Consider the following 20,018-nt stretch of genomic DNA (forward strand, 5'->3'; position numbering starts at 1 on the left):
TTCATGAGAAATGGATTTGACTTGATTTTGCCATAAGTCAAAAAAGAAAACATGTTCATGTTAATACATTTTTGTTTATGGTATTAGTATTGATAAGCTTTTACCTCTTACTGGTATCTCCTTGAAAGATCCATTCTACCTGTAATTCTTATGTGAGGTCTTGATTTATTTGTAAAAGAAGAAGGCGTAAGTGAAGAGGTTTTATTGTGTATCTGGCCCAGGTGGCTCAGTTGTTTGTAAGGTTGTCCCATACACCAAAGGTTGAGGTTTGACCCCTTCTCAGAGTGCCTGCTGGAGGCAACCCCTGTTCCTCTCCTCTCCCTTCTCTCTCTCTGCAAAATCAACAAGCATGTCCTCAGGTGAGGATTCAAGAGAGGTTTTATTTTGAACTGAAGAAATCATCACTTTGAATTGAATATTTAAGGAATTTTTGCCCTCTTAATATCTCAATAGAAAAAGAGCTCTCGTAGCCTGGAGTTGTCAATCTTTGATGTCTGGGAGCTGCCTGACACCCTACCCCAGGGCCACCGAATCTGGATTGGGGTAGGAGCAGGTGGTTTGTAAATTCTTTTTTTTCTTATGGTATTTTTAAAATTAAAAAAAATATATTTTATTGATTATGCCATTACAGTCATCTCATTTCTTCCCATTCATTCCCCTCCCCCCACATTCCTCCCCCACATTCCCCCTTCGGTTCATGTCCATGTGTCACAAGTTCTTGAACTTCCTATTCTTGCCCTCTCCGTCTGTTTTCTCCCCACTGTCTATGCTACTTATTCTCTGTACCTTCTTTCCCCCTTCTCATCCTCCCATGCCCGTCGCTAATGCTCCGTGTGATCTCCATTTCTATGGCTCCACTCCTGTTTTAACTGTCTGCTTAGTTTGCTTTTGTTTTAGGTATGGTCGTTAATAACTGTGAGCTTGCTGTCCTTTCTCTGTTCGTATTTTTTATCTTCTTTTTCTTAGATAAGTCCCTTACATTTCATGTAATAAGGGCTTGGTGATGATGAACTCCTTGAATTTGACCTTATCTGAGAAGCACTTTATCTGTCCTTCCATTCTAAATGAAAGCTTTGCTGGATAGAGCAATCTTGGGTGGAGGTCCTTGCCTTTCATGACTTGGAATACTTCTTTTTAGCCCTTTCTTGCCTGTAAGGTCTCCTTTGAGAAATCAGCTGACAGTCTGATGGGAACTCCTTTGTAGATGACTGTCCCCTTATCTCTTGCTGCTTCTAGGATTCTCTCCTTCATTTTAATCTTGGCTGATGTCATTATGATGTGCCTTGGTGTGTTCCTTCTTGGGTCCATCTTCTTTGGGACTCTGAGCTTCCTGGATTTCCTGGAAGTCTATTTCCTTTGCCAGACTGGGGAAGTTCTCCTTTATTATTTGTTCACGTAACTTTTCTACTTGTTCCTCTTCCCCTTCTGGTACCCCTATAAGTAAGATGTTGGATCGTTTAAAGATTTCCTGGAGGTTCCTAAGCCTCTCCTCATTTTTTTGAATTCTTGTTTCTTCTTTTCTGTTTGGTGGTGTCTTTCTTCCTTCTGGTCCACTCCCTTGATTTGAGTCCCAGTTTTTTTCCCATCACTATTGGTTCCCTTTGCATTTTCTTTCATTTCACTTAATGTAGCCTTCATTTTTAAAATCTAGTTTGTGACCAAAATCAACCAGTTCTGTGAGCATCCTGATTACCAGTGTTTTGAACTGTGCATCTGATAGGTTGGCTATCTCTTTGTCACTTAGAAGTATTGGCTCTGGGGCTTTGAGCTATTCATCTCCTTGAGCCATGTTTTGGTCTGTTCTAGTCTTAGGTATGAGGGGCGAAAGCTTAGGTGTTAACCAGGGCAGGTCAGCATAGTCACTGGGTTGTGAATGGGGGTGGGGTCAGAGAGGGAGCAATGGTGTTGGTCTCTCTCTGGGATTTCAGTTCCTTCTGCTGCATTCCATAAGAAAATTGGGCCCTTCTGGTGCTGGTTCCCAGGCATGTGGGCTTGTGTACTAGGACCCTGTAGGTCTCCCCAATGAACTCTTCTGTGAGGCACCTCAACCCCTGAAAAGTTTTTCCAATTGGTGCTTTTAGGCTTTATTTTCTGTTGCTGGGGCTCTGGGTTGTGTGGCCTGTCTCACTGACCATTTTTAAACCTGCCTGGTTTATCTGTGCGCGAACGTGTGTCCACAGTCAGCTAGCCACCTTGTGCACCTTACTGGGTTTGCTTGTTTTCTCCCACCTCCTGTGTCTGCCAACCACCACTTCCTCCTATTGGGACCGCTCTCTGCCAGCCAACTCCACCCCTCTTACGAATATGGATGAATGGTTGCTTTTTGTTGGATTTCGGTACAGTTCAATTTTCTGTCTGTTCTGGTTGTATTTTTGTTTCTGAATCTTTGTTGTCCTTAAATTTGGTTGTTCAAGGAGGTATAGTGTTTCCACCTACACCTCCATCTTGGCCGGAAGTCAGTTTGTAAATTTTTAACATGCCAGAAATACAACCCAAGTTAATGTTTAGGAACAATTTCCTTGAATAATTCAAGGATTATTTTAGGGAATTGATTGACTTCTAATAATGCTTTGAATATTCCTTATTTTATTCCAATTATGAAAGAAAAAAAGTCTAAAAAATAAAAAGTAAATGGACAAACTCTTAGAAGGAAGATTGCTGAGTCAAATTTGCATTTTCCCATTGCCAGTATTTATTCATAAAGATATTTCAGAAAGGTATTACCACTTTATTGCTCATTTCTTAATGATCATCATTAATCAATATACGAATGATTCTCCACACACTTCTGGGTATTGGGCATTATTCTGTAAATGTTTGCAAATCAGATTATTGAGTAAAATACTTAAAATATTTTCTTCAATAACATTGGATTGTGCTCAATTCTGCTTTACTGCTGAATTCTAAGTAACTGGGGGTGGGGAAGCAGCTCATACTGTTCCCTCCATCCTTATCTGTTCTCTTGACTGGTTCTTTCCTGTCATTTTCCATTATGATCAAGATTGTACTTCCCTTTAAATTAGTAGTTCCTAACTTTGTTCTTCTGTATACTTGAATCAATTCAATTAAGGGTCATGGGGATTTTTTATTTTCTACTTGATAGTAAATCCCTCTTTATGGAAAATAGGAATACAGGTCTCAGTCCAAAAATAAAATCTATATATATTAACAAAAAACTAAAGTTAAGTATCAGCAACTCTTTTTTCTTGCCCTTTCTGATATTAGAATATTAACTGGGGCCCTGGCTGGTGTGGTTCAGTGGATTGAATGCTGGCCTGTGAACCAAGAGGTCACTGGTTTGATTACCATTCAGGACTTGAGCTTGGGTTGTGCGCCAGTCTCCCCCCACCCCCCCCATAGGGGGTGCATGAGAGGCAACCACACATTGATGTTTCTCTCCTATTTCTCCCTCCCTTCCCCTGTCTTAAAATAAATGAAATATTTGAAAAATAAATTAGAAAATTTAACTTGGTTCTGTATTATAAGTACACAATGTAGTGTTACCATTTTTAGAATTGAAATACATTTATAAGCAGTGTGTGGGTTGCTACAGTGTAATTACTTTGTACTTTAGTCACTATTTTGTATCAAGAATATTACCTTTACTTTCCCAAATGACTATTTTAGGTTGAGAATATCTAAAAAGTGAAGTTTTTGTTCTTAGAAACTGTTTACTAGAATTATAAGCTAAGTTTGAGGATCTCATGTGATGTCAGCAGTTGGCAAGTAAAGGTGGTATGGAAATTATGCTTATATTTGAATTTGTTGTTTTAGAGCAGCATATTCTGGTCATTGACTAAAACTTGTAATGCCTACTATTTGCTATATAAGTTAATTAAACCTTTGTGATTCAGGCAGAAAAGCAAGTAGAAGCCGAGGAGGCAGGAGTAGTGGCAACAGCAACAGCATCTGCTAATCTAAAAGTGAGTCCTAAAAGAGGACGGCCTGCAGGTAAGGCTATTATTAGTGTGTAAAACTTGGGTTTATAGTTAATAGTACAGATGATTTTAAGTGGTATGCCTCAGATACTTTGGAATAGTTGGGTAGACAGTGGTTATATGTAATACACAAATTTTAAAGGAGGTAAACTTATTTTCTGTTCTGTGTAATGAAGTATTTAAATTTAAAATAATTGCTTTGGGGTTTTCCATTTTCTATTTTATCCGTATTATATTTTCCCCCTAATAGTAGCAAATGAGGCAGTTGTGATTTAAATGACGTAAATGATTATTTACATCATTTTTCCTTACTTTCTATTTTCCCTTCAGAAAATGTAAGCTTTCCAGATGGAGTCATAATGATAGCAAGAGAAACAGCATTTGAGTAATAAAGTTATTAATATTTTAAATTATTACATTCTTTGTTTAGGAACCTTAAAATAAGCAGCTGTCATCAGCATTAAAAATGGATATAAATTTCAAAGATGTAAATAATCACATAATGTTGTAATAAATACATGAATATTGATTATAAGTGCTACTGTAATATTTTGTTCTACTCTGTTAAAACAGAGAAGGATGTTCTTTTAGTCCCTCTCAGCCATACCAAGAACAAATCAAAAATTACTTTGTCCATCTTCTTTTTCAAATTTTCTGCTGTGGATCATTTGAACCACTGGGGGGATGTTATCTTTAAAATTTAAAATAGTAGTGTCTCTGATAAGCTACTGATATTGGAAGTATACAGGGAGAGGAAAAATTAAGTGCACAGTTGTTTTTATGGTGACAATTATTACAATACATTTTTTAACTCAAAGGAATGGCACAGTGCACTTTGAGGTACAATTTCTTCAGTGCTCAAACTGCCGACCTTCATTATTTACACATTCTTGCAGTTGATTTGCTACACTCAGGCTCACTTTGGCATAGAGTTCTTTATTGTTATCACTAAACCTACTTTTGCCCACCCCCGTATATCATTTGTAATCTTGATGTGAGATTGCATCTTGAAAGGAAAAGCTGGTGTTACGTAATTATTTTTTTCCTGTGACGGTTAGCTACAGAAGTCAAGATCCCGAAACCAAGAGGCAGACCCAAAATGGTAAAGCAGAACTGTCCTTCAGAGAGTGACATGTGAGTTCATTTTAAATGTATAAATAATTATGAAATAAACTAGACACTTGACTTAAAATAAGCGTAAATCTTCATTTTTACCATTTTTATTTTACAGGGAATTTTTTTTTGTTTTTCTAAAAATTATGGGAAAACTGTTCTGATATAAAGATAGATAATGCAGGGTAAAATCTTTAATAGGGATAAGTATTCTTAAAGCAATTCCCACAAATCTTTATTTAGCTCTTCCAGAATAACTAAGTTAAAAATAGTGCTAAAATTGTTTTGTAAATTAAACTTGAAAGTATTTTGGAATGATAACTACTTTTATTTATCAACAAAATAATCAGGTTTTTCCCATGGTCTATGTTGGTTTTTCTATGTAGAAACTTTACCAGAAATAATCTATATGTAGACAAAAACAAAATTTTAAAATATGATGGCACAAAATTACAATACAGTTTTAACTACAGTAAAATTAAGTTAGGTACATAGGCAGGTGACTGTTTTAGTTTTAAAACATACCGAATAAATCTTACTCATACCACCCCTTAGCTTTCTTAAATAATCATGGCATTAGACACATTTAATCATGACGAACATAAGGCCTTGCTCTGGAGACTTAGGAACTGAAAACACAAGTTACCCGCTCCTCTCTACCCTTTAGATAACCATGTAGATTTATAATAGGGAACCACTGTAAACTTCCATTTGGAAAGGAGGTGGTTAAGAGGCTCATGGCATTGTTCTTGGGAATCTGAAATTGTGCTGGGAATATGCTGTGATATCCCACTATTTTTTAGGTATAAGGAATGTTCCCTTGATTGGGACCCAGTTTTCCTTTGGAAACGTTATCTTCATGGTCTTTCTCCCCATGGCCTTTGGATGATTCCTCTGAGAGTTCTTTACTTTTTCATTGTCATCCTCAGTTGTACCTGAAAAGGTCAGTGGAGAACATTACCCTCCTTATCAGCTGGAGTAGTTCTCAGTCTGCTTTCAGACTATAAGGAGTCGGAGGCCCAAGTTTCCTTATTAGATCTCCCTTACTTTCTTTGATATTGGCTGATAGCACTTTTACTAATAATCTTTTGTTGGTGGTGTGTGTGTGTCTGTTCTTCATTCCAGTCAGCTTCATGGGTAGTGTGGTTCACTAATGAGACTTTCCCCAGACATGCTTATCTTTTTCTAGTTAATTACATGCACTTTGAGGTCATAGGTTATCCTGAGAAACCACCCCCTCAGTCTCTCTTTTCCTCTAGATGATTTAAAGGTAGCTGAGTTTGAATTCTTTTATTTTTAATATATTTTATTGATTATGCCATTACAGTTCTATTACCCCCCTTCATTCCCCTCCACCCTGCACAACCCTCCCCCACCATTCCCCACCTTTAATTTATGACCACGTCTCAAGTTGTTTAAATTCTACATTTCCCGTACTATTCTTGCCCTCCCCACTATCTATTTTCCACCTACTGTCTGTGCTACGTATTTTCTGTACCTTCTCGCTCCACTCCCCTGTTGCTACCCGTCTATGTGATCTCCATTTCTATGGTTCCGCTCCTGATCTAGCTGTGCTCTTAGTTTGCTTTTGTTTTAGGTGTGGTTGTTAATAACTGAGTTTGCTGTCCATTCACTGTTCATATTTTTTATCTTCTTTTTTTTAGATAAGTCCCTTTAACAGTTCATATAATAAGGGCTTGGTGATGATGAACTCCTTCAATTTGATCTCTGAGAAGCACTTTATCTGCCCTTCCATTCTAAATGAAAGCTTTGCTGGATAAAGCAATCTTGGCTGTAGGTCTTTGGATTTCATGACTTGGAATACTTCCTTCCAGCTCCTTTTTGCCTGTAAGGTCTCTTTTGAGAAATCAGCTGACAGTCTGATGGGAACCCTTTGTAGGTGACTGTCCCCTTATCTCTTGCTGCTTCTAGGATTCTCTCCTTCATTTTAATCTTGGCTAGTGTAATTATGATGTGCCTTGGTGTGTTCCTTATTGAGTCCAACTTCTTTGGCACTCTCTGAGCTGCCTGGATTTCCTGGAAGTCTATTTCCTTTGCCAGACTGGGGAAGTTGTTCTTATTATTCGTTCAAATACGTTTTCCATTTGTTGCTGTTCCTTTTTCCCTTCTGGTACCCCTATAATTTCGTTTAAAGATGTCCTGGAAGTTTCTAAGCCTTTCCTCATTATTTTCAATTGTTTCTTCCTTCTTTTCTGTTTGGTGGTTTTTCTTTCTTCCTTCTGGTCCACTCCATTGATTAGAGTCCCAGTTTCCTTTCCATCGGTATTGGTTTCATGTGCATTTCCCTTCATTTCAGTTAGTTTAGCCTTCTTTTGTTCCCCTAATTTGTGACTAAAATTAGTTTTGTGAGCATCCTGATCACCAGTGTTTTGATTTGTGCATCTGAGAGGTTGGCTATTTCTTGATCGCTTCGAGTTATCAGCTCTGGGGCTTTGATTTCTTGAGCCATGTTTTGGTCTGTTCATGCCTGTTATGTATGAAGAGTGGAGCCCTATGTGTTCACCAGGGTGGGGCAACTAGGTTGCTGGGTTGTGATGCCGAATGTGGGGGTGGGGTCAGAGAGGGGCAATGTTGGTCCCCTCTGCTGCAGCCTGTCTTACTGCTCACTCCTTTGCTGGTTTATCTGTGTGCGAATGTGTTGACCTCGGTTTGCCTGCCGCCTTGTGCCCTCACTGGGTCCATCTGTTGCTACCCTATACCTGGGATCCATCCATGGCTGCCTGCACATCTGGGGTGGGGGAGATCTTTCCTACCCAACCCTGCTCTGCTGCTAGCTCCGCCCATCTTACCAGTCTGGCTGAATGGTTCTTTGTTGGATTTCCGTGTAGTTCAATTTTCTGTGTTTTGGCTGCATTTTTGTGTACTAAAACTTTGTTGTCTTTAAACTTGGTTGTGGGAGAAGGCACAGTGTTTCCACCTATGCCTCCATTTTGGCAGAAGTCCTGAATTCTTAAAAGACTGGTAGCTTACCCCTGATTGGGTCATTTACCCTAGTCTTTTAATTTGAAAATGTTTTATAGAATGGAGGTGACTTTGAACACTGTAAAACAATGGAATTTTTAAGTTCTCCTTTCTTCATCTTCCATTATTTCTTGAACTTACCTTTTTTGAAGTGCCTATAAAATTTATCTTGATTAAAAGCCAACTCAAGATCCCAGCATTCTGTCTTGAAACCTCCTTACCCAAAGCCACCAGTTTATTGAATATATTTTGTTACAAGTTGTCACATGACAGTTTTACCCATTGTATAGTAATATATGAGAGTTCAGTTTCCCAGCCTCCTCCAAGTCAGTGTCACAGGTTTTTACTGAGATGATGGGTAACCCCAAAGTAGCAGTAGCTTATTTACTATATTTCTTTTTAATTCATGCTGTATGTAGGCCTGGCATTGGCAATAGCCACTCTTAGTGGCGTATCTGGGCACAAACTCAGTGGAGTACACAGCTAAAGTATATAAGCTCTTGAAACTTCTGTTCTCCACCATGAGAACATCATGTATCTGTCAGTGATAGCTCACAATCTCCCTGTAAAATAAATATTTGTTGTAAGATATTTGGGGTGTGTTTGCTTCAGTTTTGCTTGTTATTTGTGAGTAATTTTAGACTTAATGTGTAACAGTTTTCCCAATTTTACTAGACCTATTAAAAAGAGGCACAGTCACTGGGGAAATCGGTTTTTCATGGAAGGTGGTAAGGAAGACATTGGGAAAAGACTTACTTGTAGTCAGCAGTGATCAATAACATTTATGGGAATTATCTGCTTTGGTTCTGTTCATAAAACTGTGAAATAATAACCCAATTTCTTACCACTTTATGAATATACTTCATAATGGTTTTTTCTTTTCTTTTTTTTTTGTTTTAAAGATTTTATTTATTTATTTACCTTTAGAGGGGAAGGGGAGAGGGAGAGAAACATCAATGTATGGTTGCCTTTTGTGCACCCCCTGCTGGGAGTGGGCCTGCAGGGAACCGGCCTGCAACCCAGGCATGTGCCCTGACTGGGAATTGAACCGCGATCCTCTGGTTCGCCGGCCTGTTCTCAATCCACTGAGCTACACTGGCCAGGGCCTGGTTTTTTCTTTAAAAATTGCTACATGCTAGTCTACATCTGTTTCAGGTATTTTAATTACTAAGATCCATTCTATTTATAGAGACATTCTTTCAATAACACTGTCTTCTATTTTGTTCGTGGGCAGATATACTGATTAGAATACATTGCTAGAAGCAGATCTACTGGGTCAAAGGTTGTTTGTATATTTAATACCTGCTTCCTTCCATAGGGGGGACGACAGTTTGGGGGAGGCAGTTGGTCAGTATCTATTAAGAGCCATGTAAATGCTTTTCGTATTTGACTCTTTTCCCATCTCAATGAAATGGATTATCATCAAAATTGTCACGTTTGTGGAAATACTGAAGGTAAATAAATTTATTTCATGCTTTTTTTCCCATCGATTAAAAGGATGAAATTCATTTGACATTTGAAAATAAACATTCCTAGTGATAGCTGTGTGACAAAACTTTCTAAAGAGATAAAGGATGATTTTTTTTCTTTTCCAATTCAATAATCAATCTTTTAAGGGTTCAGGGAAGCACTTGTTACCTGGTACGATGTTATTTGGCTAATTATTAAGCTTTTGCACCATCACCTTTTAATGAGAAAAGGAATGGGTTGGACTAGATGATCTAAGGTCCTTTCCAGCTCTCAAATCCATTGATGTAATTTGTTTAATGTGAACATTTCCGTAAAATTCTTGAACAGCAAAAGGGTTATTAGTCTTTAACAGCTCATCCAAGTTCAGGTTGTATCTCTTTGTGCTTTGTTTGAATATGCAGTGTAAATATCATCTAATGGCAACATTAGGGTTTTTGAACAGGTTCAGTAGTATGTAAGTTGGAGCTCTTTATCTTGAAAAGAATATTTTTTAAAATTCTAAAATGACCTTATTTGGTCATATGCGTTTCACTCCTGCAATTGTATTTTGCCCATCTAGTTTTTGAACACAGTTTCTTAGAAATATGTAAAGGTTAGGGTATCTCACCTACTAGATCATCTTACACACTGCTCTAACCCCAGAGTCAAGAAAACAGTAACTTGACAAGGTAATACTTGTAATACTTGAAGTTTTTTAAAGTGAATGATGTGTAAAAAGGGGGGTGGGAAATCACTTGACCACAATGCCGCTATAATTTTTGTTATCTTCTAATTTATATTAAAAGGATGTTATTTTCCTTGTGTGATTGGATGATAAACACATTCTATATTATAATGACTTATATTTTAATGTCTTTAAATTAAAAAGTGACACCTTACGTGTTGACTGGGAGAGTACGGTTGAATGGTAAGTATTATGACACAAAAGTTCATTTTTCACTGTTGCATTCTCTAAAATAGTGTAACTGAAGAAGACAAAAGTAAGAAAAAGGGGCAAGAGGAAAAACAACCTAAAAAGCAACTTAAAAAGGATGAAGAAGGTCAGAAGGAAGAAGATAAGCCAAGGAAAGAGCCAGACAAAAAAGAGGGGAAGAAAGAAGTTGAATCAAAAAGGAAAAATTTAGCTAAAACAGGGGTTACATCAACCTCTGATTCTGAAGAGGAAGGAGATGATCAAGAAGGTGAAAAGGTAGAACGATCAGAATGTTTTGTTTTTAGTTTAATATGTAGCTCTTTTTATAGTTTCCATAGCTATGAGAAGGTCTATACATCTGATTCAAAGTTAAACCGAATTTCTTTACCATTCTAAATAAACTTGAATTAGGTATGTTAAAAAGCATATTATAAACTTATTATACTTCCCATTTCTTACATTTTCAAAATTATATCCATATTAAAGACTATAAACTTATAGTAACCTATGTAGAAGAGCTTTGAAAGCAGAGATTAAGCTAGACAGGCTGTGAACAGTGAAGACAAATGTAAAGGAGGTACATTTGTATGTAGATTATTTACTTGCCCCATTGAAATTCTTGACCACTCTTCAGGCCTACTCTTTACATTTTATCAGTCGTACTTTATTTGGATGCATCCTTGTTTAGGAATTTCAGTTAAGCTATGCATCCATAACTGTGGCGCTTTGTACTTTTCGCTTGTAGATCTTTTATTTTTCTATATGATTATTTAATGACCTTAGAAGCCCAAGAATTTTAATAGGATAGGTAGAGGTGTGTAGTTGTCACTAAACAGGTACTAAATAAAGTCAAAATAGCTTGATATACATATATTTTTAATTTAAAATTGTCTATTGATTTTTAGGGAAGGGGACAGGGGGTGGGGAGAGTAGCATGGGGGAAGGAGGGAGAACGAGAGAAAAACAGCTGTTTAATTGTCCCACTTACTCATGCACTCATTGGTTGATTCTTGTACGTGCCCTGACTGGGGATCAAACCCACACATAGCCTTGGCATACTGGGATGACACATGAATCAACTGAGTTACCTGGCCAGGGCTTACATACTTCATTTTAAGCAAGGGACTCACTCCTAACAGCACTGCAGGAGATAGGTCTTAATTCCCAAAGTCATCAAGGAAAAGTTAAATTTAGCAACAACATGTATAATTCTGAGATTAATTAAATTCATCCTAATTTTATAAACAGAAGAGAAAAGGAGGAAGAAACTTTCAGACTGCTCATAGAAGAAACATGCTCAAAGGCCAACACGAGAAAGAAGCAGCAGATAGAAAACGCAAGCAGGAAGAACAGATGGAAACTGAGCAGTAAGTATTTTTTAATTCTAAATTCTGATTATTCTTTAAAACTAGCATGACATGTTTAAACAGTGGAATCTCATTTCCCAGACCTTGAGCAGTTTAAAGAGGTGACTTTTCCCATGTGGGAGGAAAAAAATCTTCAGTGTATGATAATCATGTTTCTGGCTCCATTATTTTCTGAGTAGGATGATGAAATTCATGGAGAGTAATCACTCTGTGAACTATTTCTAATTTAAACTCAGAATGCAGATCAGATAAGATTTAACTGTTAGTGGCTTTGTAGAAGATGTCTTCATCCTCTACTATCTATTTTTATAGTACTAAATACAGAAAGAGTAGAATGAAAGAAATATCCTTGTCATACCACCAGCAGGCCTCCCTCAAAGACCAGCAAAAATTAGAAAAGCACAGTTGGAAACCCAAAAGCCAGTATATCTAAAGGCTAACAAGGTTTGCATTAGATATGTGCAAGATAAATCAAGTTCAAGGCTGATTTCTTGTATGGTTTTATCCTTGAAGACAATATATACTTAACAAGGGAATTTCTTTCCCCTTTAATTCTATGAAATAATTTCATTGTAAGGAAAATAGCAACGGCAGTGATGAGGCTTCACATGTTATATTTGTTTTCCAAGTTATCTTTAAACTCACTTCTTCTGAGTTTTTCTTTGTGAAGCATCTGGTATTATTCTGATTGAAGTTTTTTGTTTTGGTGAGGTAATTTTAAAAACATGCTCTAGGTAACTAAGACTTAACACCTATAAGAATTTTACTGCTTATGCTTAAATAATTTTGTACTTTCTCTTTATACAGTAAATCTGTTAGCTGAAGGTCTTTTATTTCCAGGGATAGCATTTGACTATCTGCTTTCTTAGTTTGGAGGATATATAAGCAGTTTCAGCTGCTTTGAGGGAGTAATGAAAACTAATCTTAGGCTCAGAAATGTTACTCCTGCTTATCTGTTAGATGACTTTGACCATTTTTGTGAATATCAGTTTTTTTCTTATTGTCCTTTTCAATCCCATCACTGAAAAGTTGTTGCATTGTTTGGTTTTTATTGTGCTCTCTAGAATAAGATGCTAAAAATTAGCCATTGCCTAGAAAAATATAGCCCAGTCCTTCATTAATAATCCAAAGTTATCTTTATGTGTTTCAGTTCTTTTAAATGTCCTCCGAATGTAACTTTCTCAAATTCTAATATTTGTGTTTTCTTTCCTTCTCCTGTTATTACAAAACTTTGTACTTGGACAGTTTTGCTCTGTAAAGCATTTCAGATGCAGCTTGTGTGAAATGCATTATGCAAAATAAAGTTTATTGTATTGTATTCCCAGCCAAACAACATGTAATCTACAGTAATAAAAATATATCTCATTTTGGGCTCAAAGCATTAATCCAGTTACTGAAAAGAAAATGCAAGTGGAGCAAACAAGAGATGAAGATCTTGAGACAGACTCATTGGACTGAATTTCCCCCTCCCCCCCTTTGATGGAAGAAATGTTCCAGATTCTAAATTGAGGACTTCATTAATGGCATTATTACTGTGTTATGATTGTTAATTTCCTGTAAGGTACACACTACATACTAAGGTCGGCAAAAGTTCTTTCCAAGCTTAAAATGCAGCTTTGTGTATGAAAATTAGAATAAGCTGAAAAGACAGTGGTTGTACATTATTTCCTTTAGAAAATATAAAAAATTTGTTTTGAAGTTAGGTGTTAAACTGGAATAGCTATTATACCCCAGAGAATGGGGCAGTTGTGCCCTTCCCTTTACATTCCTTTGTTGTTTATTCTTTAGAATCTTAATTGTTTTTTTAATCCTGAGAGATTAAACATAGCCTTGTTAAGAAAACAAAAATGAAACTGTAACCAAAATTTTAAAATAAAGTTTTTTTTAAAAAAAACACCTGATTTTTAGATTTTTGTTCTTGTCTATTGAATTGGTTTATAATAAGGCTCAAGCGCCAAGCCAAGGTACTAGAAATCAGTAACAATTTATTTTTAAGTCATTTACAGTAACATGGTACCTTTTCATTTGTGAAATGGTATGTAAATGTTAGTGAATGTTTAAGCTCGATGTATTGGCAAAACTATTTTTATAAAACAGTACTATCTTTAAACAGCATATTTAACATTGAAATGAATCAAATTACCTGTCCTTTGGAGATGTGGGAACAATTAAACCAGTCTTTTATCATGTTATTTCTTTAAGCCTAATGTAGAAGTGATGAAACATTTATAGGCACTCCCTTCTCACTATGGCCTGTTTGTCCATTGACCCTGGTACTGGTTTTGTAACAATACACTATTGTTAGAAACAATTTTTACCATGGTGACTGTTAACAATTTTATTTGTAATGCCAATGAAAAATGAGATTGTTAGATTACCAGTTTTGAGTTTTGCTTGTCCTTATAGCAGTTAATGGTACAGCACTGCAGCTATGAGTTCTAAGAATTACAGTCAGGTACTTGTGATTAAACTTTTTATTTTAAAGAAAAAGATTGTAATTTTTAGCTATGGGATTGTGAGCATTTGGTAATCATTCACAAAGTTCCAATGTTTTGAAATATCTGTGTTAACATTTGATAGGCAGAATAAAGACGAAGGAAAGAAGCCAGAAGTTAAGAAAGTGGAGAAGAAGCGAGGTTAGTTTCTTTACTTTCTAAGATGCATAAAGTTAGACACAGAAAGGAAGTTATACAGACAATTAATTTTTCATGCGTAGGTTTTTAAAGGCCATTTTATGTTCTTAAACCCTACAAATAAACTTTTCAAATCTCTCATTGAGTCTACATACGTTGCATTCACATTTCTCATTGATTCTACATATGTTGCATTGTATTGTTAAGTATAACCAGGTGTACTTGCTAAGGAGTCATGTTTATTATTTTAATGTCAATTAGCTGATTAATTAAGATTAGTGATCTAGAGAGATTATTATTAACATTTTTTGAAATTGCCAAATCTTTCCATTATGTTTTGCTAATGTCACATACTGGTTTTAAAAAACTATTTACTCTTTCACGTTTTAATTTATAGAAACATCAATGGATTCTCGACTTCAAAGGATACATGCTGAAATTAAAAATTCACTCAAAATTGATAATCTTGTAAGTGTTTAATACTTCATTTAAAAATACAATGCAGCTTTTATAGCTTCATATTTTCTCATGGTTTTATAAGTATTTAAGATAAAAGGGACTATCACTGGTTATTTTGTACTGCCTTGTTTGAAATTTTGAAAGTAATCTTTACAAGTAGATTACAAAGGTTGTGGTAATTAACAGTTATGAAATTACTGTTTTGTGAAGGATGTGAACAGATGTATCGAGGCCTTGGATGAATTAGCTTCACTTCAGGTCACAATGCAACAAGCTCAGAAACACACAGAGATGATTACAACACTGAAAAAAGTAAGCGATTTTAAGTCATGCAGATTTTAAGATTTTTCTCGAAACCAATTCATGTAAAAAGTAACATTTAAAAATCAATTAGGAAAATAATTATGCATATTTTGTTTTCTCAGATTCGGCGCTTCAAAGTGAGTCAGATCATCATGGAAAAGTCTACAATGTTGTATAACAAGTTTAAGAACATGTTTTTGGTTGGTGAAGGAGATTCAGTAATCACACAAGTACTGAATAAATCTCTTGCTGAACAAAGACAGCATGAGGAAGCAAATAAAACCAAAGATCAAGGCAAGAAAGGGCCAAACAAAAAGCTAGAAAAGGAAACAGGTATGTGGTAATGACTGCTTTCTAAAAAATGGCTTTGATACTATCTAATGATACTAATACCTTAATCTACATTAAAGTACAAAAAGGTCTCTTCTGTACTTAGCATGGAACCTAGTCATGTCAACCTTATAGCTTGCTTTTCAATTTAAATTAGTAGTAAATACTGTTGTTTACTATTACTAGACTGTTGAACAACATGGGGTTTAGGGATACAAACCCCCTTTGCAGTCAACAATCTCCATATAACTTTTGACTCTCCCAGAACTTCACTACTAATAGCCTACTGGTGACTGGAAGTCTTACTAATTACAGTCAACTAACACATTTTGTGTGTTTTATAGTATAGTATATACAGTATTATAAAGCTAGAGAAAAGAAAAATATTTTTAAAAACTTAAGAAAATGTTCACAGCATTTATTGAAATACTGCAATTCAAAGTCATGTTCTTGAAAGGTCAACATTATTAGTAGCAATTCTCTTTTCATTTAAATTAGGAAAAATTCTTACCCACACAAAAGGAGAATGTCCATTACTCATCTTCAGCAGTTCCCAGCAAATGACTATTGCTGTCTTATACCACAATCAAGTTTTTCTGTGACACCCCAGCAGATTATTTCATACTCAGTTCCAGATATGCCATTGGAACTACATATGCCATTTGAACTACAGATAAAGTTGTATCTGTGATGGACTCTTTAGTGTCAGTACCATCATCTGTTCCCGTTCTATTAACTGTCTTAGCTGCTGCTTAATGTAGATACCAACACTCAAAAGGAGTGAGATTTTTTTTAACTAATGTATTAGGGAATGTGATATATGCATCCTTAAGAGATTTTTTAACATAGATTTTATTGATTATGCTGTGAGTTGTCCCATTTTTCTCCTTTATTCCCCTCCCATGAGCATTCACCGCCCCCCTTTTTCATGTCCATGGGGAGATTTTGTCAATAAGATTTACATGGAGGCTCTCATTGTTTGCTTAGTAACAGGGCACAAAATCATGGTAATAAAAACTTTTTTTTTTACATTTTCTAAAATACCAATAATGACATATACACGATTTTACTGTGATTCATTGTTTTTTTCTGAAATGAATCATAATGCTCCAAACAGTTGTACCACCCTGTTTCTGATAATAGTAATTATCAAAATAATGATCTACTTCCTGTACCCACAAATATACATAGCAACCCTGCTTAACGTATGTGCCTCAGCTACCCCAAGGATTACAAATAGAATACATTAAGTATTAGAAATTTCATGTTGTGTATTTTGAACTCAGGAGGACATCTTCAAAAAAAAGTATTATTAGAAGCTCTAACAGTTTTTCCCCATTGGAATCCTTGTAAAGGTTCAAAGACTCTAAATGGAAGCTCTGATCAAGACAGTAATCAACCCCAACACAATGGAGACAGCAATGAAGACAGCAAAGATGAGGCCAGCAGCAAGAAAAAGTGAGGACATGTTTCAGTGGGTCGTAATGTGTGTGTTTGATTTTTAAATCATGTTGTTGTCTCAAGGTTCACATATAAGGGATTATATTTTGGTTACTTAGTTCCTGAATTCAGGAAACAAGATGCAAATCAAAAAGGCAAAAATGTAAAACAGTTATTTACAACTAATTTGCCTGTGTTCAAGGTTAGAGAGCTGGCCTGAATCCAGTTTTTAAAAATTAACTATTCTTCCTTGGACCACTATGACTCATGTTTATACTTTCTTGAATTGTGACAGGATAATAAAAATTAGATGTAGAATCTCAGGCTATTTTGTATTATGATACCTGTTACCTATTCTAGATATAGAACCAGGGTTATCCAAGCCTTGGTTTGTTCCACTATATATTAATACACTAAGCCTTGGAATCAAGCATCCCTTCTAATTCTGAAATTTAGGGAAATCCTGCATGGTGTGTATCATCCCTTCTTTTCATTTAGATTTGTAATAATGCATTAACATTTCCAAATTCTTTAAAGAGAATTCATGTTAGCCCTGGCTGGTGTGTCTCAGTGGGTTGTGCTGGCCTACGAACTTAAAGGTCACTTCGTTTGATTCCCACTCAGAACACAAGCCTGGGCTCTGTGGGCCAGGTCCCTGGTTAGGGCAAGGAGAAGCAACCAATTGATGTTTCTCTTTCCCTCTCTCTCTCCCTTCCCCTCTTTCTAAAAATAAGTAAATAAAGTTTTTTCAAGAGAATTCATTTTACAGTTGGAAATGATGGAAAGGCCCGGGCCATGATACTGCCCTGAGTTACTGTGCTTGTCAGCATGTACTTTGCGAAGTCAGTAGAACACAGTAAAATAAATTTTCGACGAAAAATAACTAAATATTTGGGTGATTTAAAAAACACAATGCACACACACATTCTTTTTTTTCTCTTGAGGAAAAATGTCCCCTAACCCCAGTTGTTACACCTCTTCCCCCCCACTTTTCCATAGGCCGTCCAGTGAAGAGAGGGAGACCGAAATATCTCTGAAGGATTCTACGCTAGATAACTAAGCTGACATGCTGGAATATAAAGAACATTTGCGAAGTTTGTAATGGTTTTCATTTGAGATATTTAGACTGTTGAAAGTTTTAAATTTTTATAATAATAGGTTTTGATGTTAAAAACTTGTTTTGAGGGGAAAATCCCTTTATCTTTGTTTAAAAGTAATTGTACTTGTGCAGTATTAACAACTACATGAAACAGTAAATGTGAGGGAAGATCCATCTAGGAAATTTTGAACTGCTTTTCCAGACATTGGTTGTAGCATATTTTCAATTCCTGTGTATGTTAATGTGTAATTGATAGTAAGGTTACATTTTTAAAACTGCTACTTGTATAAAACCTTCACTCTTTCCCCAAATATTGTGGATTTTGTGCAGTTTTTACAAATCTTGGATTTACCAGACTGTCTTTTCACTGTGTTTTTGTAGAAGTTATACATTTTTATGGTGGATAAAATGTTACTTCTATAAAATTATTCCCTCCTACTTAAAATTAACCTCAGTCTGCATTGTGCTACATTATCCTGCTGCTTTGTAACAATGTGTGGTCTGTATGCTGTTTTGTATGACAACTAGATACCCAACTGACATTGAACTGACAATTCTACATAGTACAAAACTCATGTTAACTTTAGAAACTAATCTAATTCTGTGGCTGGGAATTCAGCAGTCATAGGACTTTCTTGCAGACAGCAGAACTGGTGTACATACGAATGAATCTGGCCCTACAGGTTCAGCCAATCTAAGGTCCTTTACAGGCACAAGTAGCTGAAATTGAAAAGCTAAGTGATAAAAGTTTATTTTTTGGACATTTCTGAATTTTTTTAAAAAGACACTCATTTAAGAAAGTTAGCAAGTAGTATTTTTTTAATTGGAAAGCAACCCATGATGTTTATGAGGTAAAAAGCAGTAAATAAGGAAAGTAGCCTATTTAAAAAACATGGCTATATCAGAAGGGAATTTTTATTTCTGCATTGTACACTTGACAGGATTGCAAAAAGTAGAAACTTTAGCTCTCCGAGACAGCAGGCAAAGGAATTGTTTGAATAGTCTGTATATTCACATACTGGGGCTAAATCTGAGTGGCCCAACGTTAACACAAGAGTTAAGGCTAACTGTAACAGATAGTATTTCTGAGATCATATAATTAGGTCAGTTGGTGGTTTTTGTAGCTAAGACTGTTGTCTTGGAACTATGAGTACAGGAAAAAGACTTTTAATAAATACTCAAGTGTTTGCATGTGGCATAGATTGTATGTTCTGACCTCAGATAATTTTGTTTTCATCAATAGATGGAAAGTTGAATTATTTCAATAATTGGAATTTTAATTTTGAGAGACCTTACAATGGAACCTAGGACTTAAGTGTTTTGAGGGCACCCTTCCTATTGTATCTATCTGTTTGGTCCTTAGGACAACTAAAATTTGGACACATTATTCTTGTTAAGCCATTAAGTGTCAACATGTAAACTTGTTTTGATTAAAGAATTTTTTTAATCAAACTGTTACTAGTAAATTACTTCTTTGTTACTTACAAAAATGTGTTGGAATTCTGGATTGGCTTCCAAGGGAGTAATTTCTTAGTTAACCTCACCATAGAGATTGTGCTGTTTGGAGAGACTAGGAAATTAATAAGCTCAAAATGATAAAAATAAAGGAAATGTTATTTCTGGTCCATCCTCCCTTTCCTTCTGTGACCCAACAGACCTACACAACTTACCAAGAATCACAAAATGTTCTGACTATGTGGCATTAAAACACAAGGTGCCTTCTCTATATGAACCCTCATTTCAAGACATTTCTCTGACACTAATTCACAAAACCTCAGAACTCTCTTGAAAATCATATAATCATCAAGAATGTTTAGAAGCATTGGCTGAATTTAAATGTAAACTCCACAACTGGACAAGTCATTCAAAAGAGATTTTAAACGAAAGAGCTGAGACTTGGCCCTCAAACCCACATTTTTTTTAAAAACACGTATTTCACTGCTACTATTTAGACTACTGGATAATGTTTTA

At 35.8% G+C, this 20,018-nt stretch overlaps 1 protein-coding gene across 5 annotated transcripts in view; it reads left to right on the plus strand.

Moving 5' to 3' along the window:
• The window catches only part of PSIP1 (PC4 and SRSF1 interacting protein 1), a 45,150-nt gene extending 25,481 nt beyond the window's left edge, over positions 1-19,669 (plus strand). For 2 of the 5 annotated variants that reach the window (XM_037061930.1, XM_037061931.1), the window contains exons 7-16: positions 3,855-3,951; positions 4,997-5,072; positions 10,464-10,692; positions 11,665-11,783; positions 14,364-14,419; positions 14,814-14,884; positions 15,086-15,187; positions 15,301-15,511; positions 16,864-16,966; positions 17,948-19,669. In XM_037061930.1, coding sequence (XP_036917825.1) covers positions 3,855-3,951; positions 4,997-5,072; positions 10,464-10,692; positions 11,665-11,783; positions 14,364-14,419; positions 14,814-14,884; positions 15,086-15,187; positions 15,301-15,511; positions 16,864-16,966; positions 17,948-18,008 — 1,125 coding nt within the window. In that variant the 3' untranslated portion in view covers positions 18,009-19,669. Of the gene's footprint in view, positions 1-3,854; positions 3,952-4,996; positions 5,073-10,463; positions 10,693-11,664; positions 11,784-13,028; positions 13,360-14,363; positions 14,420-14,813; positions 14,885-15,085; positions 15,188-15,300; positions 15,512-16,863; positions 16,967-17,947 lie in introns of those variants that run through there. The other 3 variants (XM_037061934.1, XM_037061933.1, XM_037061932.1) reach the window with 3 other exon arrangements.
• The last annotated feature ends 349 nt before the right edge of the window (positions 19,670-20,018 follow it).

Source organism: Sturnira hondurensis, unplaced genomic scaffold (assembly GCF_014824575.4).
Source record: "Sturnira hondurensis isolate 20B ecotype Veracruz unplaced genomic scaffold, ASM1482457v3 Scaffold0013559, whole genome shotgun sequence".
Lineage (NCBI taxonomy): Eukaryota > Metazoa > Chordata > Mammalia > Chiroptera > Phyllostomidae > Sturnira > Sturnira hondurensis.